Consider the following 21,410-nt stretch of genomic DNA (forward strand, 5'->3'; position numbering starts at 1 on the left):
TCACATCAGCAGGAGCCAATGGCTTCACTGCTATCAATCTGCCTTGTGATAAGGGAGAGAACTGCTGCTCTCAGGTACATCGCTGAATCAACATTGGGGTCAGGTAAGTATTAGGGTGGGGTTGGGGGGAATCCTGTGGCACAGAACAGGTTTTACCTTAAAGCAGAGAATGCATTAAAGTAAAAAAACCTTAAGCCTTTAGAACCACTAAAGTGTTTTTGCATGCCACAAAGCCACACTAATCCTGGGAATGTATTTCTTTTCGCAAATAAAGTGTTAGTAATATAGAGATAGCAAATAATAATGTCAGTGATATTGTCTAATGTGATATACAAGCTTTCAAAACACTAAGGCTGGGTTCACACTGATGTGGCTGCGGGGGGTCCAGCTCGGCCCTGTTCACTGGTTCAGGTGCGAATCAGCCCCAAATTTTTGCCTGAATTCGCACCTGAAACAAAGCAAAAGACGCACAGGTCCATTTTCCAATGCGGACCGCAGCCGCCCTGGAGGTGTGTGAACCGGATCTATTGAGAGCTGGTCACAGTCTCCTGTCATGCAAATTGGATGCGGGGAAATCCACATCCAAATTGCATTCGTGTGAACCCAGCCTAAGATATTATTTTTACCACATTCCTAGTGTTCCAAAAACTAGCTTTTGTCATTTTTTAGCAGTAATGCTCCTCTTCTTAAAGGCGAAGGACAGCCATGGATGGTTTGAATCTCAGCAGGATGTATGAACCAAGTTGTTACAACCAGCCTGCAGGAATCGCTTGTGATTATCGCCCCGGGAGAAGACAATTGCTCGGCGGAAGGGATTCCCCTGTGTTGATGCAGGAATCATGTGACCAGTGGCTGCAGGAAAGAAATTTGCACTGTCTATGGCCTGCCTAATGCTGTAATGCTGGCCATACAGTAAGAAAAATCTGCCAAAATTCAGTCATTTGGACAGTTTTAATTTTCCGGTTGAAAAGGTTGTGACGTTTTTCAGACGGAAGTTTGGAAATTTTATGCTGAACGAACGATAAATTGAAAAGGTTCATGTGTTTCTCATCCAAACTGTTGGCACTAGGTATATGTGAAAAAAAAACTAAAAAAAATGATTCATGTCCACTGAACAATTTATCGGTCATTACATGATGGCACAATAGTTTTCTCTCACGACCGAGTGTTCGTTTTTTCGAAAATAAGTTTGAACGATTTTTCGTATTGTGTATGGCCAGCATAAGTTCATGTTTTGCCGTATTTAGGGTGTAACATGTAATCCAAAGCAACTGCCACACCCCCACCTTGAACACTGTGCTAGGGGTTCTTCTCCCCTGCAGAGGCTGTTACTTTTAAATTTTTCACATGGGGGTGTGAGGTTTTGCACACAGCAACAGACAGACTCATAGTTTACAATGCGGTAATCAGCATGCCCTTGTCCATTGACATTTCCTTCAGCTGTGCAACTAAAAGCACTACAGAGGTACAGGCAGGGAGCTGGGGGAAGTATCTGCAGGAGCCAGACATTGCATCCGCCATCCACTGATTGCGGGTGCAATACTTTATATGCTTCTGTAAAAAAAAATATATATATATATATATATATATATATATATATATATATATATACATATACACACACATTTTTTTCCTGCACAAATATGTGCATTTCTTATTATTAATATATACCGTATATATTTTTTAAGATAAATTTAGCCTTTAAGCCTATAGATGATGCTGTGATTTAGAAAGAATATAAAAAAGGTGCATAGCTGATTTTTTCCTAGCCCCAGAAACAAGCCATGATCCGTATATTGGCTATTCATATACGGTACTCAATATTGTTGGGTTACCATTTACATATTCAGGACTTTGGATTATCTCCGCAAAAAACTTTATTACAATATATTTGCACATATTTATACCATAGCCATGCAGTGTATACTGCGCTTACTGCAATCTTGAGCTTTTGGTATGAAAGACACCAATGACACTTGCTTGCAATGCATGTAGAGATACCCAATAATTACAGCTCTGCTTGTATGCTTGCTGGCAGCCTATGTATAACGGACTAGGTCAGTAAAGTGACAAAGTCTTCATATAAAGTTCACATAAAGTCTTCAATGTAAAACTCACCCACTAAAGCTGGAATGGACACCGACTGTCCATAGCTGGCTTTCATCACAGTGCTTATCACGTCATCTATGAAACGCTGTGACACTCCAATTCCCTGCAAAGAATCCGCAACTGACTTCTGAGTCATATTCACAAAATGGTCTCCTCCAAGTGAACGTAGCAATCCCTCAATGCTTGAGAAAGCATACTCATGAGCTTGGTACTTATACACCCTAAAGAAAGCACAGCAAATGTTAAGCTGGACATTATAAAAATAACATTTTAAATTGTTAATTTGGAAATTATAAAAAAAAAAAAAAAAATTATAAAATAAATGGTCTTCTCCATCACATCTAAACATTTTGCCGTGGAAGGAGTTCCAGACTGAGGCTGGCCATACATGTTCATTTTTCTTGTACAATTCTGTTAGATTTACCAAAAACCATATAATATGAGGTCAAAACTAAACAACACTTTCAATTGTTTCCTATAAGGCAGGCCCTTGTACTGCATAGTTGAAGGTAAACCTAAAGGATATTTGTACAGAAAATTGTATTATGTATGGCTGGCCTAACACTGAGGGAGATTTGCTAAAACTGGAGCAGGCAAAATTTGGTGCAGCGGTGCATAGAAATCCATCAGTTTCCGGGTTTAAAGAGGAAGTAAACCCTCCGCTGCAAGTTGTACCTATAGGTAAGCCTATGATAAGGCTTACCTATAGGTACTGTAAATATCTCCTAAACATGTACCGTTTAGGAGAAATTTACCTTACATGCAGCCAGTGACGTCACTGGCGCATGCGCTCTGAAGGAACAGCCGCTGGTGCCGTTCCTTCAGAGCCCCGTGCCGTGACCGTCGGCTCCCGCGCACGTGCGCGGGAGTGACGTCACCGCGGCTCCGGCCAATCAGATGGCTGAACATGTCGCCCGTCATAGAGGTAAGCGAGCGGCACGGCGGGGGCTCGTTCTAAGGTAAGTATTTCATAATGAGCTAGTATGCGATGCATACTAGCTCATTATGGGTTTCTCTTTCAGGTTGAAAAATAAATAAATAATTTGGGTTTACAACCTCTTTAAGGCTCTGTTCACATCTAGGTGTTTTTCTGCTCTAAGCCTCAGCTGTAAAAACACCCAACAAGACATATCCTATTCATTTCAATGGCCCCGGTTCACATCTGAGCCTTCTGTCACCTTAAGTAAAACGCCCGTCCCTCAAAAAAGTACATGAGCTTTTTTTGGCAGATTACAGGCATTTTTTTTTTTTTTCATTGGTCACTTGTCAACCTTAAAATGCTTCCACAAAAATGCCTGTAAAACTCCAAAAAAAACACCTGTAAAAATAGCAACGCCTAGATGTGAATGTAGCCCAAGTCCTGTTCACATTGGGCCGATTTGACATGTCAAATCGCATGCCAAATTGGAGCCTATTGCCAACAAAGGCACCATCCAAATCGGTGTGACGCGACTTTGCGGTGCCGCACAGATTCCCAAAAGTAGTTCCTGCAGTGTCCAAACAATTTACAACTATTGGGATTATTTTTACCAAAAACATGTAGCAGAATTTATATTGGCCTAAACTGATGAATAACATTTTTTTTATTGGATATGTTGAATAACATATCGAAAGGAGCTGGAACATATAGAAAGGATGTGCTGGAACTGGAGAGTCCAGAGAAGGGCAACAAAGATAATTAGGGGAATGGAGGACATCAGCTATGAGGAAAGACTACAAGCACTGAACTTATTCTCTCTGGAGAAGAGACGATTGAGGGGGCATATGATATCCATGTACAAATACTGTACTGGGGATGACCCTAGCATAAGGAGCAAACTATTCAGAGAAAGGGAATACAATAAGACACGTGGCCATTCACTAAAACTAGAGGAAAAATGGTTTAACCTTAAAATACTTAAGGGGTTCTTTACTGTCAGAGCAGTAAGAATGTGGAATTTTCTTCCACAAGCAGTGGTATCAGCAGGGAGCATCGATGGTTTCAAAAAACTATTAGATGGACACCTTAAAGACCACATCATAAAGGGGTATACAATGTACGGTTAACAGCAAACACACACACATCATAGGTTGAACTGGATGGACAGATGTCTTTTTCAACCTCACAAACTATGTAACTATGTTCAATAGCATAAAGTAAAAAATATAATAGCATAAAGTTTAAGTAACGCAGTTACTGCGCAAAAAAGTAGCCACAAAAAATGGCCTGGTCAAGAAGGGGGTAAAACCTCCTGGGGCTGAAGTGGTTAACTGAACAAACTGAAGTTAGAAGCTGATTGGTTACCATGCACTGCTGTACCAGATTGTGAGAGCTCCTGTTTTAGTCAATCTCCCCCATTGTTTCCACCTTTTTTGTTCAGTGATATATACAGCTTCAGCAGGCAGGCAAAGTACATGCACTCTCAGAGGAGAGGAATGCACTAGCATGCCAATTAAACGTAATACGCCGGTGTACCCTGCAATGGAATATCTCTGCTGGATAAATACTTGTTCCCTGCTTGTTTTACCCCCTTTTCAGAAACTCTACAACAAGCTACTGTCTATAATATTTGAATTATGCCTTAGGGCTCTTTCACACTTGCGGACCGTTCAGATCCGCTTGTCCGTTTTTTTGGCGGATCTGAACGGTCCCCCCATACATCCCTATGGGGCATCGGATGTCAGCGGAGACATGTCCACTGACATCTGATCTGATCCGTCAAACCCTATTTTCCATCCGTCCAGCGGATCGGATGGGATTGGATGAGAACGGACCGACGGTCCGTTCTCATCCGATTCCCCCATAGAGATGTATGGGGAACTGACAGGTGTGTCACAGTGCGGAGAACAGCTGTCATTCTCCTGCTCAGCGGGGGATCGGCGGATCGATCCCCCGCTGAGATAAACAAACAGAGTCAGTCCAACGGAGGGACAGTGTGAAAGGGGCCGTAAATAAAAAGGTTTGTTAGAAAAAAAGAATAATCGATCAACAGATATTAGTTATACAAGGTTTGGGCTTTTACGTTTTGTTTTGACTTCTGCACTATTCAAAACTATTCTTGATCTTACAAGAAACCTGTACTTACAAAACAGAGGTTGCAAATGCTAACCTGTTCCTCTAAAAATATTTTTTGCCTGACTGTCATGCCATCCAGTCACTTCAGTTGTATCTATCATCGCATGAAAATATTTCTTACATTTTCCCTGAAATGCATTACCTTTCTGCATTACAAAGTATCAATCATTTCACCTAGTCTGAGATGAGTGCATTAATCTTCCAACAACAGCATTTCCCCAGTCTCTGCTCCCCCATTGATCACTTAGACTGTACATCGTAACTTTGTGGGAGGTTACAAGCTGAGAAGCAGCAGCAGGGACCAATCTGTATCTGAAATTTGCGAATGCAGCCAAGAACAGCCCAGACACAATGATTTACATGATTTTGTCATTTCCGAGCCAGCATCTCTGTCCAGAATAACAAACATGTTATACTTACCTCCTCTGTGCAGTTTGTTTTTCATATAGCAGCCTGGATCCTCCTCTTCTCAGGTCCCTCTTCGCTGCTCCTAACGCCTCCATCCTGTCGAGTGCCCCCCCCAGCAAGCAGCTTGCTATGGGGTCACCCGAGCCGAGCTGCAGCTCCATGTGCCCATTCAGACACGGAGCTGCCGTTCGGCCCTGCCCCCGCTCTCTCCTGATTGACAGCTGCGGGAGCCAATGTGCCTTAGCCAATCAGGAGGGAGAGTCCCAGACGGCAGAAGGATGCATTGACATCGCTGAATACAGATGGGGCTCAGGCAAGTATTAAGGGGTGCTGGGAGGGCTGCTACGCCCAGAAGAATGCATTAGGATAAAAAAAACCTTCTGACTTTACAACTCCTTTAATATGAAAATATACAGAATTTGTTATTACCGCCTTCTTCGGTACTGGTCTTGAACAAGTAAGCAGATCAGAAGTACTGACTTCATTCTGACTAATGCCTCGTACACACGCACCGATTGTTGGCCGTAAATTTTCGGCCAACGTCCGATCGGCCGATTGTCGGCTTGTTAGTATGATGCTTCAGACAACCGACTGCGACTTTTCGACCGAACTGAATCTGGTGTGCATGCTATAAAATTTTTGTTGGCCAACAACAGAACGGCCGATTGTTCATCAGTCAGTACAGATTTCGGCAGATAAAAATCAGATGAGCAAGACTGGGCATGCTCAGAGAAGAAAAAACACACGGAAAGTAAACCAGCACATGACATCACTTCTGCAGTTGGTTGTTGTTGGCCGGGAAAATTTGTGTGCAGTCTAGAGCAGATTTCAACCAACACAACACTGGACAAAAGTCAGCCGATCGGTCGGCCAACAATCGGTGCGTGTGTACGAGGCTTTAATCTACATGCATTGACCAAGTCAGTACCTCGAAATACTAATGTCAGTGGTAGCCAGAAAACTATTCTTATAATTGGAGGCAGCAGTGACAGTCCCTGTGTTTCTCCCAGTCTGGGATTCCTGCACAGATAAACAGATGAGATTTTATGGATAACAAACCTCATGAATTTTTCCATGATTTCTTCTACCCACATCTGAAGTCTCAAAAAACTGATCCCATAGTGCCACCAAAGTCGAAAAAGATTAAGAAGATACCAGTCAGTTTCCTCTAGAACCAGATGCTCGCCATTGAAAATAGCGCTCTTTCCAGCCACCTCTCTGCGATGTCTTAGCCCTGCATTAGGGAGCCATGAGAAAGTAAAAAAAATCCCAATTATAACCTGAACATTGAACACAAATTACTTCCATTGCTCATTTGTATAATTATGATTGCATTTATAAAGCCCCAACATATTCTACGGTGCATTACAGATAGGAATAAATCAGTAGTCAAGACTTTGCAAAGTCAATTTTATCTTGCACATTGTTTTATATAGTTGCCTTAACTTTCTATTTTTTGTGCACTTAATATTACTTAGACCTAGGTCTGTCCCAGTTTGGCATATATCACACATCAACCTGTATTGACTAACCCCTAGGAGGAACAGTATATTATCATACTGTTATATTGATTTATGTTGGATTATTGTTTACCATGTTTGTAGATTTCACTACTCAGCATGATATTACTGAACACACAATGTTAACCTTATAAAGAAAGTCAGTACAATGCATGTTGGCCAGTGGAGTGCTCTTTCGCCACTCCTAAGTGACAGGCTTCCTCTAAGGTACCTTTCTCACGGAGCGGATGCGTTCTGACAGACTCCACTTGCACAGCGGGGATCGCTCTGTTGATCCTCGGTGAGCAGTCGGGTGACAGGTCTGTCTCTGCTCCACTGTGCAGAGATGGACCTGTCAGAGTCCCGCTCCCCTCTATGGGGAGATAGGATGAAAACGAGCAGCCGGTCCGTTTTCATCTGATCCGCTGGATAAATGGTGAACATATCGCCATCCGTCTGTTTTCAGCGGATCTTGTCGGATCAGATGGCAGGCGGGTGTCAGCGAGCATGTCCGCTGAAATCCGCCTCCTCATAGAGGAGAATGGGTGGCCCGATCGGGTCTGCCTGGAAAACGGACAGGCGGACCCGATCAGTCCGATTGTGTGAAAGGGGCCTAAAACATGTTACATGGCTGAAAAAAAAAAAACAGGACAATAAACTGAAGGAAGTATAAAAGTGACTGACATCTTCAAACAAATTTCTAATGCCCTCTCCTGTACAAAATAATGATTAATCTTGTGCCTTCTTTTGCCTAAAATAGCAGCTGAGGCGTGAGCCTCCAAAAAAAAAAAAAAATATGTTACACAAATGGGTATGGCAACCGCATTTTTCTGAATGTGACACTAGTAGCTCTTTTATATAATTTAGGGCAGACCTTCAGTAAAGGTGAAAAAAAAAAAAAAAAAAAAGGAGATCCAGTAGACGTATTGTTTGGTGTTGAGGCCAAATAGATCACTTTTAGTCCCATCTTGACCATACCACCTTTTTCCATGTGGCCTCAGAATCTTCAAGGTTAGTTTTGGCAAAGCTCAGTAGTGACTGCAAGTTGCGTTTCCTGAGGAGTGGCTATTTTTCTTGTAATCCTCCCATACAAGCCACATTTGTGGAGAATATGTGATATTGTTATCAGATGCTCACAATGACTACTCTGCCATAAATTCCTGCAACTGCTTCAGAGTTGCTGTAGACCTCTTGGTAGCCTCTCTGACCAGTTTCCTCCTGGTATTTTCATCTAGTTTGCATCAAGGGAGGGTCTGTGTTGTACCAGATACCTTCCACTTCCTAATAATAGGACTTCACTGTGCTTCAAGGCATTGAAATAGCCTTTGAAATGTTTTTGTATCCATCTCCTGACTTGTGCCTTTCTGCAATTTTATCCCGGAGATCTTTTGACAGTGCCTTGCCACCCATAGTTGATTTTTTGCATCAGTTGCACTAATGGGGACTGAAATGCTCCAGGAAAGCTCATCTCATGCTTAGCTAATCAAAATGACCACAGCTGATCACAGTTGAAAGTCAAATGGCTTTGTGTGCCATTGAGTAGGTAATTAAGTTTACAAGTCCTTTTCAGGAGGGGAGTGTGCCTATTTCCCACTCATTGATTTTGTTTTTTTTTTTCCTGACATGTTGGTGTTATATCTTTCACTTGGACGTTAAAGGTGCACTGAGTAAATACAGCTGGATAAAACAAAAATTGTGTCTTCCCTTCAGGCTAAAAAAACCCTAAAATGTGATTATTTTAAAGGGGGTGATTTTTTTTCTATACCCATCGTAGATGTCATCAGTCTTCTGGGTTGAATGATGGACAGCTGCCTTTGAACACAGGCTGTCATGAACCTGTCCTCTGTAAAGAAAGATGTCAAATGGCCGGGGCTCAGAGTACTACTGCACTGAATAGAGCTTATGCATCAATATGTGAGCATTGTTCAGTGCAGTAGCAGGGACCACTTGCTTTCTAAACACTCAATGTAGGATTATTATGATCCATGATGTCTTTGATGCTTTCTGGTGATCCATTCCCCTAATGCTGCTTATGCTCTTAAAGCATGTCACAAACAAATCTAGTTTCCAATCCCTTGTGATATCAATAGTCACATGGAGTTGAAGAGTAGAATCAGCTAAACAGCATCCTGCCAGAGGACACTGTGATAATTGTTATACAGGATTTATATAGGGCCAACAGTTTGCACAGTGCTTTACAATCTAAAGGGAGACAAAACAATTACATTACAATAAAATACAAGAGGGCCTTGCACATAAGAGCTTACAATCTAATAGATATGTAAACAAGGTGGAACACTGCAGCTCTTGGCACGGCCAGGATTCTGCAGTACAGTGCGCAATCATGAGTGATATCATACTGATATCCATTTCAGGGTAAGCCATTGGAGGAATTGATTCCTCTCTACCTAAAGCACAAACTATGCTTACTAAAGCTTGCTAAAGGGATAGCTTAAAAGTGGAGTTTAAAGTGATTGTAAAGTCTTGTTTTTTCTTTATTAAAAATAACAAACATGTTATACTTACCGGTACCTGCTCTGTGAAATGGTTTTGCACAGAGCAACCCAGATCCTCCTCTTATCGGGTCCCTCTTCGGCGCTCCTGGCCCCTCCTTCCTGTTGAGCGCCACCACAGCAAGCAGCTTGCTATGGAGGCACCCGAGCCGCAGATCCCTGTTTCCATTCAGACACAGAGCTGTGGCCTGGCCCCGTCCCCCTCTCCCTATTGGCTCCCTGAATTTGACTGACAGCAGCGGGAGCCAATGGCACTGCACTGTCGTCTCAGGCCAATGAGGAGGGAGAGGCTCTGGCAGCCGAGACCCTGCTGCAACATCGCTGGATCAAGATGGGGCTCAAGTATTAGGGGGGGCTGCTGAACACAGAAGGCTTTTCATTTTAATGCATAGAATGCATTAGGATAAAAAAAAACCACCTTACTTTACAACTACTTGAATCACTTCCCACCCGCATGGCGTCATATGATGTTGCAGACTGAGCGGGGATATCTGAATGATGCCTGCAGTTAGAGGCATCATTCAGATTTCCTCTTTTACAGCAGGAGATTCCCTGCACAGTAAAAACAATCTTAGCAGCTGTTCAGCCGATTGATTGTTTTTACAGGCGACAGATGGTGACATCCCCCTCTGGTGCTTCTACCAGCTCGCCTGTGCGACTGGCGAGCCAGAGAAGGAATCATTCAGCGCCGGAAGTTCACCATATAGAATACCGTGGGTTGAATGGTCCCCAGCAGTCCTTTCGGAGGCCAGACGCAATGTCATGATGTCACGCCCGACCTCTGCAGTTATAAACACTGCTGTTGCCTCGGCCAGGAAGCCGAGATTGTTTTTTTATTTTAGGCTTTCCATTCTAGAGGCGAGATTTGGGGACTTCTAGATCTCGCTGTGAAGAGGACCTGTCATGTCCTATTCCTATTATAAGAGATGTTTACATTTCCTATAATAGGAATAAAAGTGATAAAAAAAAAAAATATATATATAAAAAAGGAAAGTGTCAAAATAGAAAAAAGTAAAAAAAAAAAAACAAAAGAAAAGTGAATAGCTCCTACATATGTATACAACGTTTAAACCACACATTTGAGGTATTGACGTTAGAGCGAGAGCAATAATTCTAGCGCTAGACCTCCTCTGTTACTCTAAACAGGTAAGCTATGGGGATTTTTAAGTACCAACGTTTGGCACCATTCCATAATAGTGCGCAATTTTAAAGTATGACATGTTCGGTATCCATTTACTCTGCGTAATATCTTTCACGGCATAATAAAAAAATTAAGCTAACTTTAGTGTTTTTTTTTTTTTTTTTAATGCATAAAAGTTTCCTTAAAAAAAAAAAAAACACGTCTGAAAAATTGCTGCGCAAATACCGTGCAAGATAAAAGTTGCAATGACCCCCATTTTATTCCCTAGGGTCTCTGCTAAAAAAGAAAAGATGATTGTTACTTGTAGGAGAAAAGTGACAGAATTTTCCTGGGTGGCAAGTGGTTAAAGTTAGGAGGAGGGTGCCTTACAGAAAAGGTAGAGTTATATAATACAATTTTTAACTATACTATTAAAGTTATTGTGATACCAGTGAAAAATATGCCACAAACATTTGTTTGGAAAAGATGAAAATAACTCTTATTACTTAATATTTAAAGGAGAACTAAACCCATCGATTAACCACTTTCAAAAGACAGTTACATTCCCGACATGTGTCAGGAATGTAACTGTCAAACCATCATAACTGATCACATCTGCAGCAGCATGTTAGTTGAAGATCAGAGGCCAAGATGGCAGCTTCCCTGGCTAAAAATGATAGGAACGATTAGTTCAGCTTTAACTGTTAATGCAGTGCTCAGAATCTCAGAATACAGACTGCACAGTGGCCTAGTGGTTAGCACTCCTGACTTTCAGCATTGGGATTCTCAATCAGTTCACTATCTGCATAGAATTTGCATGTTCTCCTTGTACCTGCGTGGAATTCCTCTGAGTACTCCGGCTTCCTCTCACACATTTATTCACATTCAAAAACCTGCTGGTATGTTATTTGACTCCTGTCTAAATTGGCATGTGTGACCTTAGATTGTAAGCTTCTTGATGACAGGGCCTGATGTAAATGTACAGTATGTAAAGTACTACATAAATTGTTGGCTATATAATTACTACTACTAGTAGGGAACTGAACAGCACCCAAGAGTGCTGAAATGTGAGTGGGTTCCAATACCATATGCACTCCACCACAAAGTGCAATAAAAAAACAAAATATTAATTTATACTGGGGTTCCAATCTGCAAATTTGCTACATTGCACAAAGCAGCAAGGTTCGATTAAAGGCTAAGTTCACCTTTTTTAAAAAAAGTAGAAATAAATGCACATATTTTTGCAGGTAAAAAATGTGCATTTTTTTTTTCTAAAGCCTGCAGAGCATTGCACAACTGATCAGCAGCTGTCTGCCCATACCATACCTAAATACGGGTGTAACATGTTACCAAAGATAAACTTATCCTTTTAACAATAGAAATACAAATATGGGGGCGAAAACTGGAGCACTAGACATGTAAAGAAGACTCACCAGCGAGCTTGACAAAGTCCTGCATATGCAAGTTTAAGGAGTGAATGGAAGCGCTGCCTGACTCATACTGCTGACTGTTCACTGTCAAGGTGGCCAGACGGCCTCCAACCCGTTCTGCCTCGTAGACGTCAATCTGCACCTGTGGGCCGAACTGCTGGTGAAGGAAATGTGTGACTGCAGAGCCTCCAATGCCAGCACCGACAACAGCTGGAAAACAGAGATAATATTTAACAGATTACCCTGTTACCCCCATCTTAAAGAGGTTGTACACCGAGAAAAAAAATTTTTCTCTTCTTTACATCCTGAAAGAGAAACCCATAATGAGCTAGTATGCATCGCATACTAGCTCATTATGAAATACTTACCTTAGAACGAGCCCCCGCCGTGCCGTCCGCTTACCTGTATGACGGGCGACATGTATAGTCGCCCGTCTTCCGGGATCGCGGCATCCGGCCATCTGATTGGCCGGAGCCGCGGTGACGTCACTCCCGCGCGCGGGAGCCGACGGTCACGGCACGGGGCTCTGAAGGAACGGCACGATCTGCCGTTCCTTCAGAGCGCATGCGCCAGTGACGTCACTGGCTGCATTAAAGGTAAATATCTCCTAAACGGTGCATGTTTAGGAGATATTTACAGTACCTATAGGTAAGCCTTAATATAGGCTTACCTATAGTTACAACTTCCTGAGGACGGTTTACTTCCTCTTTAACTTTTTAGCAGTTACACTGATTAGCTGTAATTTTATGACCACACACCTAATATTGAGTAGGTCCTCCTTTGCCACCAAAAGAAACCTGACCCATCAAAGCATGGACACCACTAGACCTCTGAAGGTATGCTGTGGTGACTGGCACCAAGCCATCATTAGCAGATCCTTGAAGTCTGATCCATGGGGTCTCCATGGATCAGACTTGTATTTCCAGCAGATTCCACAGATGCTTGATTGGATTGAGATCTGGAGAATTTGGAAGCCATGTCAACACCTGGAACTCATTATTGTGTTCTTGAGACCATTCTTGAACCATTTTTGAAGTATGGCAGGGCGCATTATCCTGTGGAAGGAGGCTACTGCCATCAGGAAATACTGTTTCCATGAAAGGGTGTACTTGGTCAGCAACAATGTTTATGTAGAGAAGAACAACACCGCTCAGGCCAGTCCGAATCCACGATCCAAGGTGGGTGCTGAACCTCGGCTTGCCACCAGAAAATGCATAAATGAAGAAAATGGTTACATATCACCAAGGGATCCAATGAAAAAGAAATGTCTTTTATTCACATAATTGGTACAAGGTACAGCAGGATAGGAAATAGTAGATGCGTTTCACACGAATGCTACGTGCTTGTTCACTACTATTATCTCTACTGTTTCCTACCCTGCGGTATCTTGTACCACTTATGCGAATAAAAGGCATTTTTTTTTCATCGGATCCCTTGGTGGTGTGCGACCAATTTCTTCATTTATGCATGTAGCGGGGTTAAACATGCCTAAAGACACTGTTTGATATGTGGGAAGGAACTAGGCTCCCTCTAGTGGTAGCTGCATGGAATTTCCCGGGCTGTGACTTCCTTTTCACAAGATGAAGAAACTACATCTCCCAGGCTGCTTTGCAAGATCCGGGGTGCACGGCTGCACCGCACGGCACTATGGGGGAGGTTATTTAAAGGAGAGAGAAGCGCGCGAAGGGGGGCCTTTCTGCGCTGGACTCTGAGGAACCAGCGAGCGAGAGTGAAGGACTGACACTGGATATTGGGCCAGAGCCTTTTAGCCTGGAGGGACGATGTGGAACCGTCCCATCTCAAGCACGAGGCACATTCCTGGAGGTCATACTGCTGTTTGCCGAGACCGGAAGTCATCCGCCAGAAGGACCCCGCGCGGCTGGCATATAGCCAAAGGACTGAGACCGCAGTGGAAGCGCGCGAAGGAGAAACTTCTGTTGGTGAGAGGGCACATGCCCAATAACTGACTTTATCTGCTGAAGAGACAGTTTTATCTACAGATAGCGGTAGCGCAGCAGGAGGTGATAAAACCCCGGGGTTTATCACCATACTCTCTCAGGAGACTCATAGACAAACAATACGGTCTGTAAAGGAGTCGCCAGAGGCTTATCTCTCTCGCAGAAGTTATTGCTCAGTTACGCAGACACCCTGCGGTGACAACTAACAGCTCGTTGTTTTCTCTCTCTTGATCTTTATTCCTAATCTGGATTACAAATGAGCTCTATTCAATAACCTTGCTAGCGAAGATCAACAAGAAAGAAGAGAACTCTGGGGGAGGGACTCAGATAGGCCCACCTACCTGGTACTGTGTCTAGCCTTAATGCAGGAGGAGTGTGGGGGTATTATTTTACCTTTTTAAAGCTGTTTTAAATAACCTTTTATGGACTTGTATTGTATTGTATTGTATTGTATCTCCCCTATTCAATTTGATATATAGTAAACTAAGTTTGGTTAATTACAATCTTGTGCGTTGTTCCATTGTGTCACCCAGAAGGACTACTATTCAAGAAGGTAACAAGGTATTGTTGCATAGTGAAGTATTGTATTCCAACCTGTGTATCTATTTGATAGTCCAGTCCTATTCTGGGTCAGTTGTGCCTGAGGAGGGATCGAGCCAATTTGATTGGGTTGTTAGGCAGGGTGTAGACCCAATAATATAATCAGCAGCTCCTGCGGGGGTGGTGCTACACGTGGGGGCTCGTCCGGGATTTCTACAGTCCTGCAACACAACCCTCTCAGCCCCAGAATCCCCTCCCATGCAGAAATGGATCCTGTCGCTGCTGCTGAGTGGTGCAAGGAAGAGAATGTCATAGTGGAAAATGGCCTGGTGGTTGAAATCAAGGGAGAAGCCTGGACTGAAGAAAAGCTCCTCCCTGTTTTAAGGGCACTATCCACAGACAGGAAATTCTGGGTGATTGACATAAAAACTGACACCACTGCCCCACACACGTATGCACTGTGTGAGTGGAGGAAAGGGGTCCCTGATTATTTCAATGGAAACAGTGTAAAAACTATTGACCAAACAGAACTTTTCCTGATACATCCAGGAGTTCCTACTGCGGGTCCCTCATCCACCACCCATGGGGTATCCAGCCAAGAAAAAGGTGTCCAAGAAGGGCATCCTGAGTCATCACCTTTGTCGACTTTTAGCTCAGAACTGTGTGCTGTTCTTGGGGAGATTGTGGCAAAATGTAGCAGGGACTCCTCGAGCTATCTGATGACTGGATATAGGAAGCTCCGGACATTTTCTGGGAAACAGCCTGTGCCTTCAGCAGAAGATGGGTTCGAAGAGTGGCTAGATACCGCCACTCAGGCTTTGGAGGAATGGGAGGTACCAGAACAGCACAAGAAGCAGAGGATCACAGAGAGTTTAAGGGGACCTGCATTAGAGGCTGTACGTAATCTAAAGCTTAGCAAGAAGAACTGCACTGCACAGGATTATTTGGACATTCTGCAAGATGTGTTTGGTCGGACGGAGAACGCGGCTGAACTTCTCTACCAGTTGGACCACTGTTATCAAGAAGAGGGGGAGAAGTTGTCCGAATTCATTAAACGTCTGGATAGGATTATCCACCAGATTCTGTTAAAGAAAGGAATAGACCCCCGGAAAATAGATGAGACTCGTGCACGACAGGTTCTGAAAGGGGCTCAACCTTTAGATCCCATTGCCATACTGTTACGAACTCGTCGAGATGGCGGCATTCTAGAATACCCCGATCTGATTCGAATGGTCAGAGAGGAAGAGGTCATGTTGGACAACAAGAAGAAAAGTCGGCAGTTTGACTCAACTGCCCGGGTTGGAGTGATAAGTGTGGAAGAGGGTGACTCTCAAGTTGAACTCCTAAAGACCCAAGTGTCTCAGTTGATAGAAATGGTGTCCATCCTGACTGGTCAGGTATCCACTCTACCCAAGGGGAGTATATCGGAGAGGCCAGATGAACCTGTTAGTCTCAGCACAGATCCAGAGCCACGGTCTGTAAGATTGTTAACTTGTTTCAACTGCGGGGGAGTTGGGCATGTTAGAAGGGTATGTCCCAGCTCAGGAAATGCTGCCGCGAAACCTCGCGAGCCAGCGGGAAACTTCAGAGGACACCGGTGAAGGAGTCAACCGGGTGTCCGCTAGTCTTAAGGGACTCCAGAAGTGGTGCAGGATCAGGGAAACTGAGTCAGGGGGTCAGACCCAAATATAACACCCCCAGTTCTAGACTCCGGGTTACTGAGGGAAGGAAAGTCAATGCACACCGGATTCGGCGGGGGCCTAGATCAAGGAAGAAAAAGGAGAAGAGGGCCAGGGTACAGAGAACTGAATCAGATAACAAGGTTACATCAAGAGAATTCCCAACTAACTTGGTCGGGCCCTCCCCAGTGGTCTCGGTTCAGGTGGAAGGAATTTACACAAGAGCCCTCCTTGACACAGGGGCCCAGGTGACTCTTTTGTATAGAGACTTCTATGATAAATATCTTACCCATCTACCTTTGCAGAAGTTGGAAGATCTGGAGATATGGGGTATTGGGACCCAAAGTTTTCCCTATGACGGGTATCTGCCAATCAAGTTGACCTTTGATCCATCAGTGGCTGGTGAAGCGGAAACCTTCGACACCTTAGCGGTGGTCTGTCCTCGTCCACCCGGGGCCAACAAAAGCTCTCTCATCGTAGGAACAAACACTGACCTGGTAAGGCGCCTTCTGATACAACTGGTCCAGGGACAAGATGCTCAGGCGCCAAGGATCCATCCCATGCTACGGCAGGCCTACCAACGATTAGTGTTGGAGCAAGAGACCCCCGCAGAAGGAGTTGGACGACTCTGGAAGCTGGATAGAGCAGAAAAGGTCTTACAGCCAGGAGAGGTGGCCTGTTTTAAGGCTTCTGTTAAACTCACATGGCAACAGCCGGGTCCCTTCATTATCTTTGAATCAGGTCAAAAGGAGAGACAGAGAGGGATAGAAGTGATCCCTGAGGTGATCCCTTTGAAGGTGTTACAGGAAAACCGTGGAAGGGTTTTAGTGAGTGTCAGAAACACCTCTATTACACCAGTGAATGTACCGGCCAGAGTGCTCCTGGGCCAAGTCAACCCGGCTACCCCAGTTGCCCCCATTGATTTCAAAGAAAAGGAACAGGGTGAAGCGGTTATAGAGGAGCTTTGCTCTGGAAACGCTGCCCTCCCGCCGGAATGGGTGAAGAGGGCCAAGGCACAACTTGCTCGATGTAGGGAAATATTCTCTAAGGACGAGTTTGACGTGGGATGTGCCAGGAGCGCCACTCATAAGATCCGCCTGAGTGAGGACAAGCCTTTCAGGGAGAGAGTCCGGCGAGTCCCCTTAGGTGACTTAGAAGATCTACGTCAACAGCTGGCAGAGCTCAAAAAGATCGGGATTATCCGAGAATCCAGGAGCCCGTATGCTTCCCCGATAGTGGTAGTCCGAAAGAAAAATGGATCTTTGAGGCTTTGTATCGACTACCGAACGTTGAACAGAAGAACCATCCCAGACCAGTATACCACTCCTCGAATCGAAGATGCCCTACAGAGTCTGTCAGGGGCGAAGTGGTTCAGTGTGATGGACTTAAAGAGTGGGTATTATCAGATCTCCATGCACCCTGAAGATCGGGAGAAAACAGCCTTCATCACCCCTGTGGGGTTCTTTGAGTTCAATCGCATGCCTCAGGGGTTGTCCGGGGCCCCTGCTACCTTCCAAAGGCTGATGGAGAGGACCGTTGGAGATATGAATTTGATAGAGGTACTGGTATACTTGGATGATGTTATCGTGTTTGGCAGAACTTTAGAAGAACATGAGGAGAGGTTGGAAAAGGTCTTGAAGAGGCTACATGAAGAAGGTCTGAAACTTTCTCCTGAGAAGTGCCAATTCTATCAGTCCTCGGTCCATTACCTGGGCCATATCGTGTCTGAAGAAGGGGTGGCCACTGACCCGGACAAGCTGGATGCTGTTGCTTCCTGGCCGAGACCCACAAATGTGACCGAACTCCGGTCATTCTTGGGCTTTTGCTCCTATTACAGGAGGTTTGTGGAGGGGTTCGCCCAGATTGCCCGACCCCTAAATGAGCTCCTGAAGAATGAAGAAGATGATGTCCCTGAGTTGGTAAAGCCGGCGAAGTCCACCATAGGCCCCCGGAAGGCTAAGGAATCCATCCAGGATCAGTGGACCCCGGAATGCGAAGGGGCCTTTGTCCAGCTGAAGGAAACCCTAACCACTGCCCCTGTGTTGGCCTATGCGGACCCCACAAAACCATATGAACTGCATGTTGATGCCAGCCGAGATGGGCTGGGGGGGGGTACTTTATCAGGAGCATGAGGGTCATCTGCGACCTGTTGCCTATGTGAGCAGAAGCCTACTGCCTGCTGAAAGGAATTATCCTACTCACAAACTTGAATTCTTGGCCTTGAAGTGGGCAGTGGTTGACAAATTGAAAGACTACCTGTACGGAGCTGAATTCATTGTCAAGACAGATAATAATCCCCTCACCTATCTGTTGACTACGGCCAAGCTGGATGCAACAGGACATCGATGGTTGGCTGCCCTCTCTAGCTTCAATTTTAGCCTGAAGTATCGGCCAGGAATCGGAAATAGGGATGCAGATGCCCTATCCAGAAGGTTGCATGTTCCACAGGAACCTGCGGAAGAATGGACTCATTTGGCTCCAGAAGGGGTGCGTGCCCTATATCAGGGAACTGAATTTCGATCCCGAGGAGGGTCAAGAGCAGAAGAGATTGGGGTTTCGGCTATCGGAGTACCCAAATGCTACTGCCAGGTGACCCAAGTTGAAGGGGAGGGTTTGCCCCGGCTGTCCAAAAGGGACTTGCGGAAGGAGCAGTTGGAAGACCCTTTGGGAAAACTTCTCTTGGAAGCCCTGGAGATCCAGAGCCCTGAGTTGCTTCTAACTGACTCCCCTCAGGGGGCCCGTCTGTTGCATAGAGAGTGGACCCGGTTACAGATCAGAGAAGGAGTGGCCTACCGCAGAGGTCCATCTGAAGATCTGGAGGAGAAGTGGCAACTGTTCTTACCAGCTAAATACAGAGAGGGAGTTCTGGCCGCTCTTCATGATAATCATGGCCATCTGGGGCCCGAAAGAACCTTTCAGCTTGTCAGGGACAGGTTCTACTGGCCTTGTATGAGGGCCGAAGTTGAAGGATACTGTCATTCTTGTGTCCGGTGTATACAGAGGAAGACTCTGCCACGTCAAGCAGCCCCAATGGGCCATCTACAAAGTCAGGGACCCATGGAGCTGGTGTGCATTGATTTCCTTTGCTTAGAGCCTGATCTGAGTGGCCAGGGGAATGTCCTTGTGGTAACAGACCATTTTACCAGATATGCTCAAGCATTCCCAACAAGGGATCAGAAGGCCTCAACGGTAGCCAAAGTTCTTGTAGAGAAGTTCTTTGTACATTATGGGTTACCACAGCGCCTCCATTCTGATCAGGGAAGGGACTTTGAAAGCAGACTGATCAAGAGACTGTTAGATATGTTAGGCATTCAAAAGACTAGAACCACTCCCTACCATCCACAGGGGGATGCCCAGCCTGAACGATTTAACAGGACTCTTTTGGATATGTTGGGGACTTTGAGCTCAGAGAAGAAACAGCATTGGGGCAGGCACGTAGCTGCCATTGTGCATGCCTACAACAGCACTGTCAGTGATGCTACTGGATATTCCCCTTATCGGCTGATGTTTGGAAGGGAGGCTCGGTTGCCAGTGGATTTGGCCTTTGGCATTTCGCCTGATCATACCTCTTCAGCATCGCATAGAGGATATGTGGACCGACTGCGGAAGAGTCTGAAAGCGGCCTATGACAAGGCTCAGGCCACATCTGATCAACGTGGACTGCGGAATAAGAAAAATTTCGACCTAAAAGTTCGGATCCATGACCTGCAACCAGGGGACAGGGTTTTGTTGAGAAACTTGGGTGTCCCGGGAAAACACAAGTTGGCAGACCGCTGGAAGTCCCAACCTTATGTTATCTGTAAGCAACTGCCAAACCTTCCTGTGTACCAAATTCGGCCTGAGGGAAGTGTGGGTCCATTGAAGGCTTGGCATCGGAACCATTTGCTGCCTCTCTCTGAAGCGGTTCGTATGCCCCCTGTGGAAGACTTGTCAGCGGCCCCTTCGACTTCTCGCCGGTCCAGACCAGTTACCAGATCTCAGACGATGCTCCCAGATGAGGGAGAGGGAAGTTCTCCATCTGAAGATTTGGAAGATGAAGAGGAGGTACCCGACTGGTTGTGGTCATCTCAGTTGCCAGAACCCACACCTGCCTCCCTGTCTTCGTCTGACTTGGCTGATAGAGGAGCCCTTCGGGCAGAAGCCCCTGAATTCATACCCTTTCATATGCTTCCAGAAGAAGCAGCTGAGGATGAAGATCCTGAGGAGGAGGTTGCACCCTTCTCTGAAGAAGAACTGACCTCTCTTGAACCATCAGGTTCCTCTGTGTTGGAACATGAGGAGGGGGACATTGAAGAATCCTCAGAAGTGCCTGAACCTAGCACCTCTGAGAGCATGCCTCCACGGGAACAGAGGGAAAGGAGAGTCATTCACCCACCTAAGAGACTGACCTATGATCAATTGGGTGAATGTTCGGAAGAAGCTGTTTTTACCTCCAAAAGATCTCCTGACCAGCCTAGTTCCTCCACTGTAGATTTGGTGGGGGACAACCCTAGCTCACCCCCAGGCACAACTGTACAAGCCACCCAAGTTTTGGGGGGTCTGTGAGAGATCATGAGAACAAAGTATTGAAGTAGAAAACGTTTGCATTTAAGTTTGTACATAAGGATATTGGGTTTGGCCATTATAATAAGCACAGTTTGATGTTCACAATTTGGTTTACTTTGTGAGTTAATGTTTGCGCACATTTTGTTGCTCTGACCTCACTATATGTTTTTTTCTCTTTCTCACCTTTTGATGTTTTTTTTTCAACACAAACTTTAAGATGTAAGTGTTTAAGAAATTGCAAAGGCACATGTGCTTTTTAAAGGAGCACTATATAAAAGCACTAGAAATCAGCACTATATTAACACTGTAGAAATCACTTATTTGCTTATTAATTGCACTTTATCGTTTTACTGTTGCACTGCTATTAGAATACAAAATTGGATGTATTCAGATTGACTTATTTCAGTAAAATGTTAATGTTTTTGTTGTATAATGCCAACCTATGCACTAGGGTACATACTGTTGACCTCTTTGGGGACCAAAGTTTCTCAAGTGGGGGGAGTGTGTAGCGGGGTTAAACATGCCTAAAGACACTGTTTGATATGTGGGAAGGA

General features: G+C 44.8%; 1 protein-coding gene across 1 annotated transcript in view; it reads right to left on the reverse strand.

Moving 5' to 3' along the window:
* Window positions 1-21,410, reverse strand: part of PCYOX1L (prenylcysteine oxidase 1 like) — a 52,624-nt gene that overhangs the window by 24,471 nt on the left and 6,743 nt on the right. The window contains exons 2-4 of the mRNA XM_082255561.1: window positions 12,138-12,344; window positions 6,632-6,806; window positions 2,119-2,330 (exon numbers count right to left, since the gene is read on the reverse strand). Coding sequence (XP_082111687.1) covers window positions 2,119-2,330; window positions 6,632-6,806; window positions 12,138-12,344 — 594 coding nt within the window. The remainder of the gene's footprint in view (window positions 1-2,118; window positions 2,331-6,631; window positions 6,807-12,137; window positions 12,345-21,410) is intronic.

Source organism: Pelophylax lessonae, assembly GCF_965119305.1.
Source record: "Pelophylax lessonae genome assembly, chromosome: 4".
Lineage (NCBI taxonomy): Eukaryota > Metazoa > Chordata > Amphibia > Anura > Ranidae > Pelophylax > Pelophylax lessonae.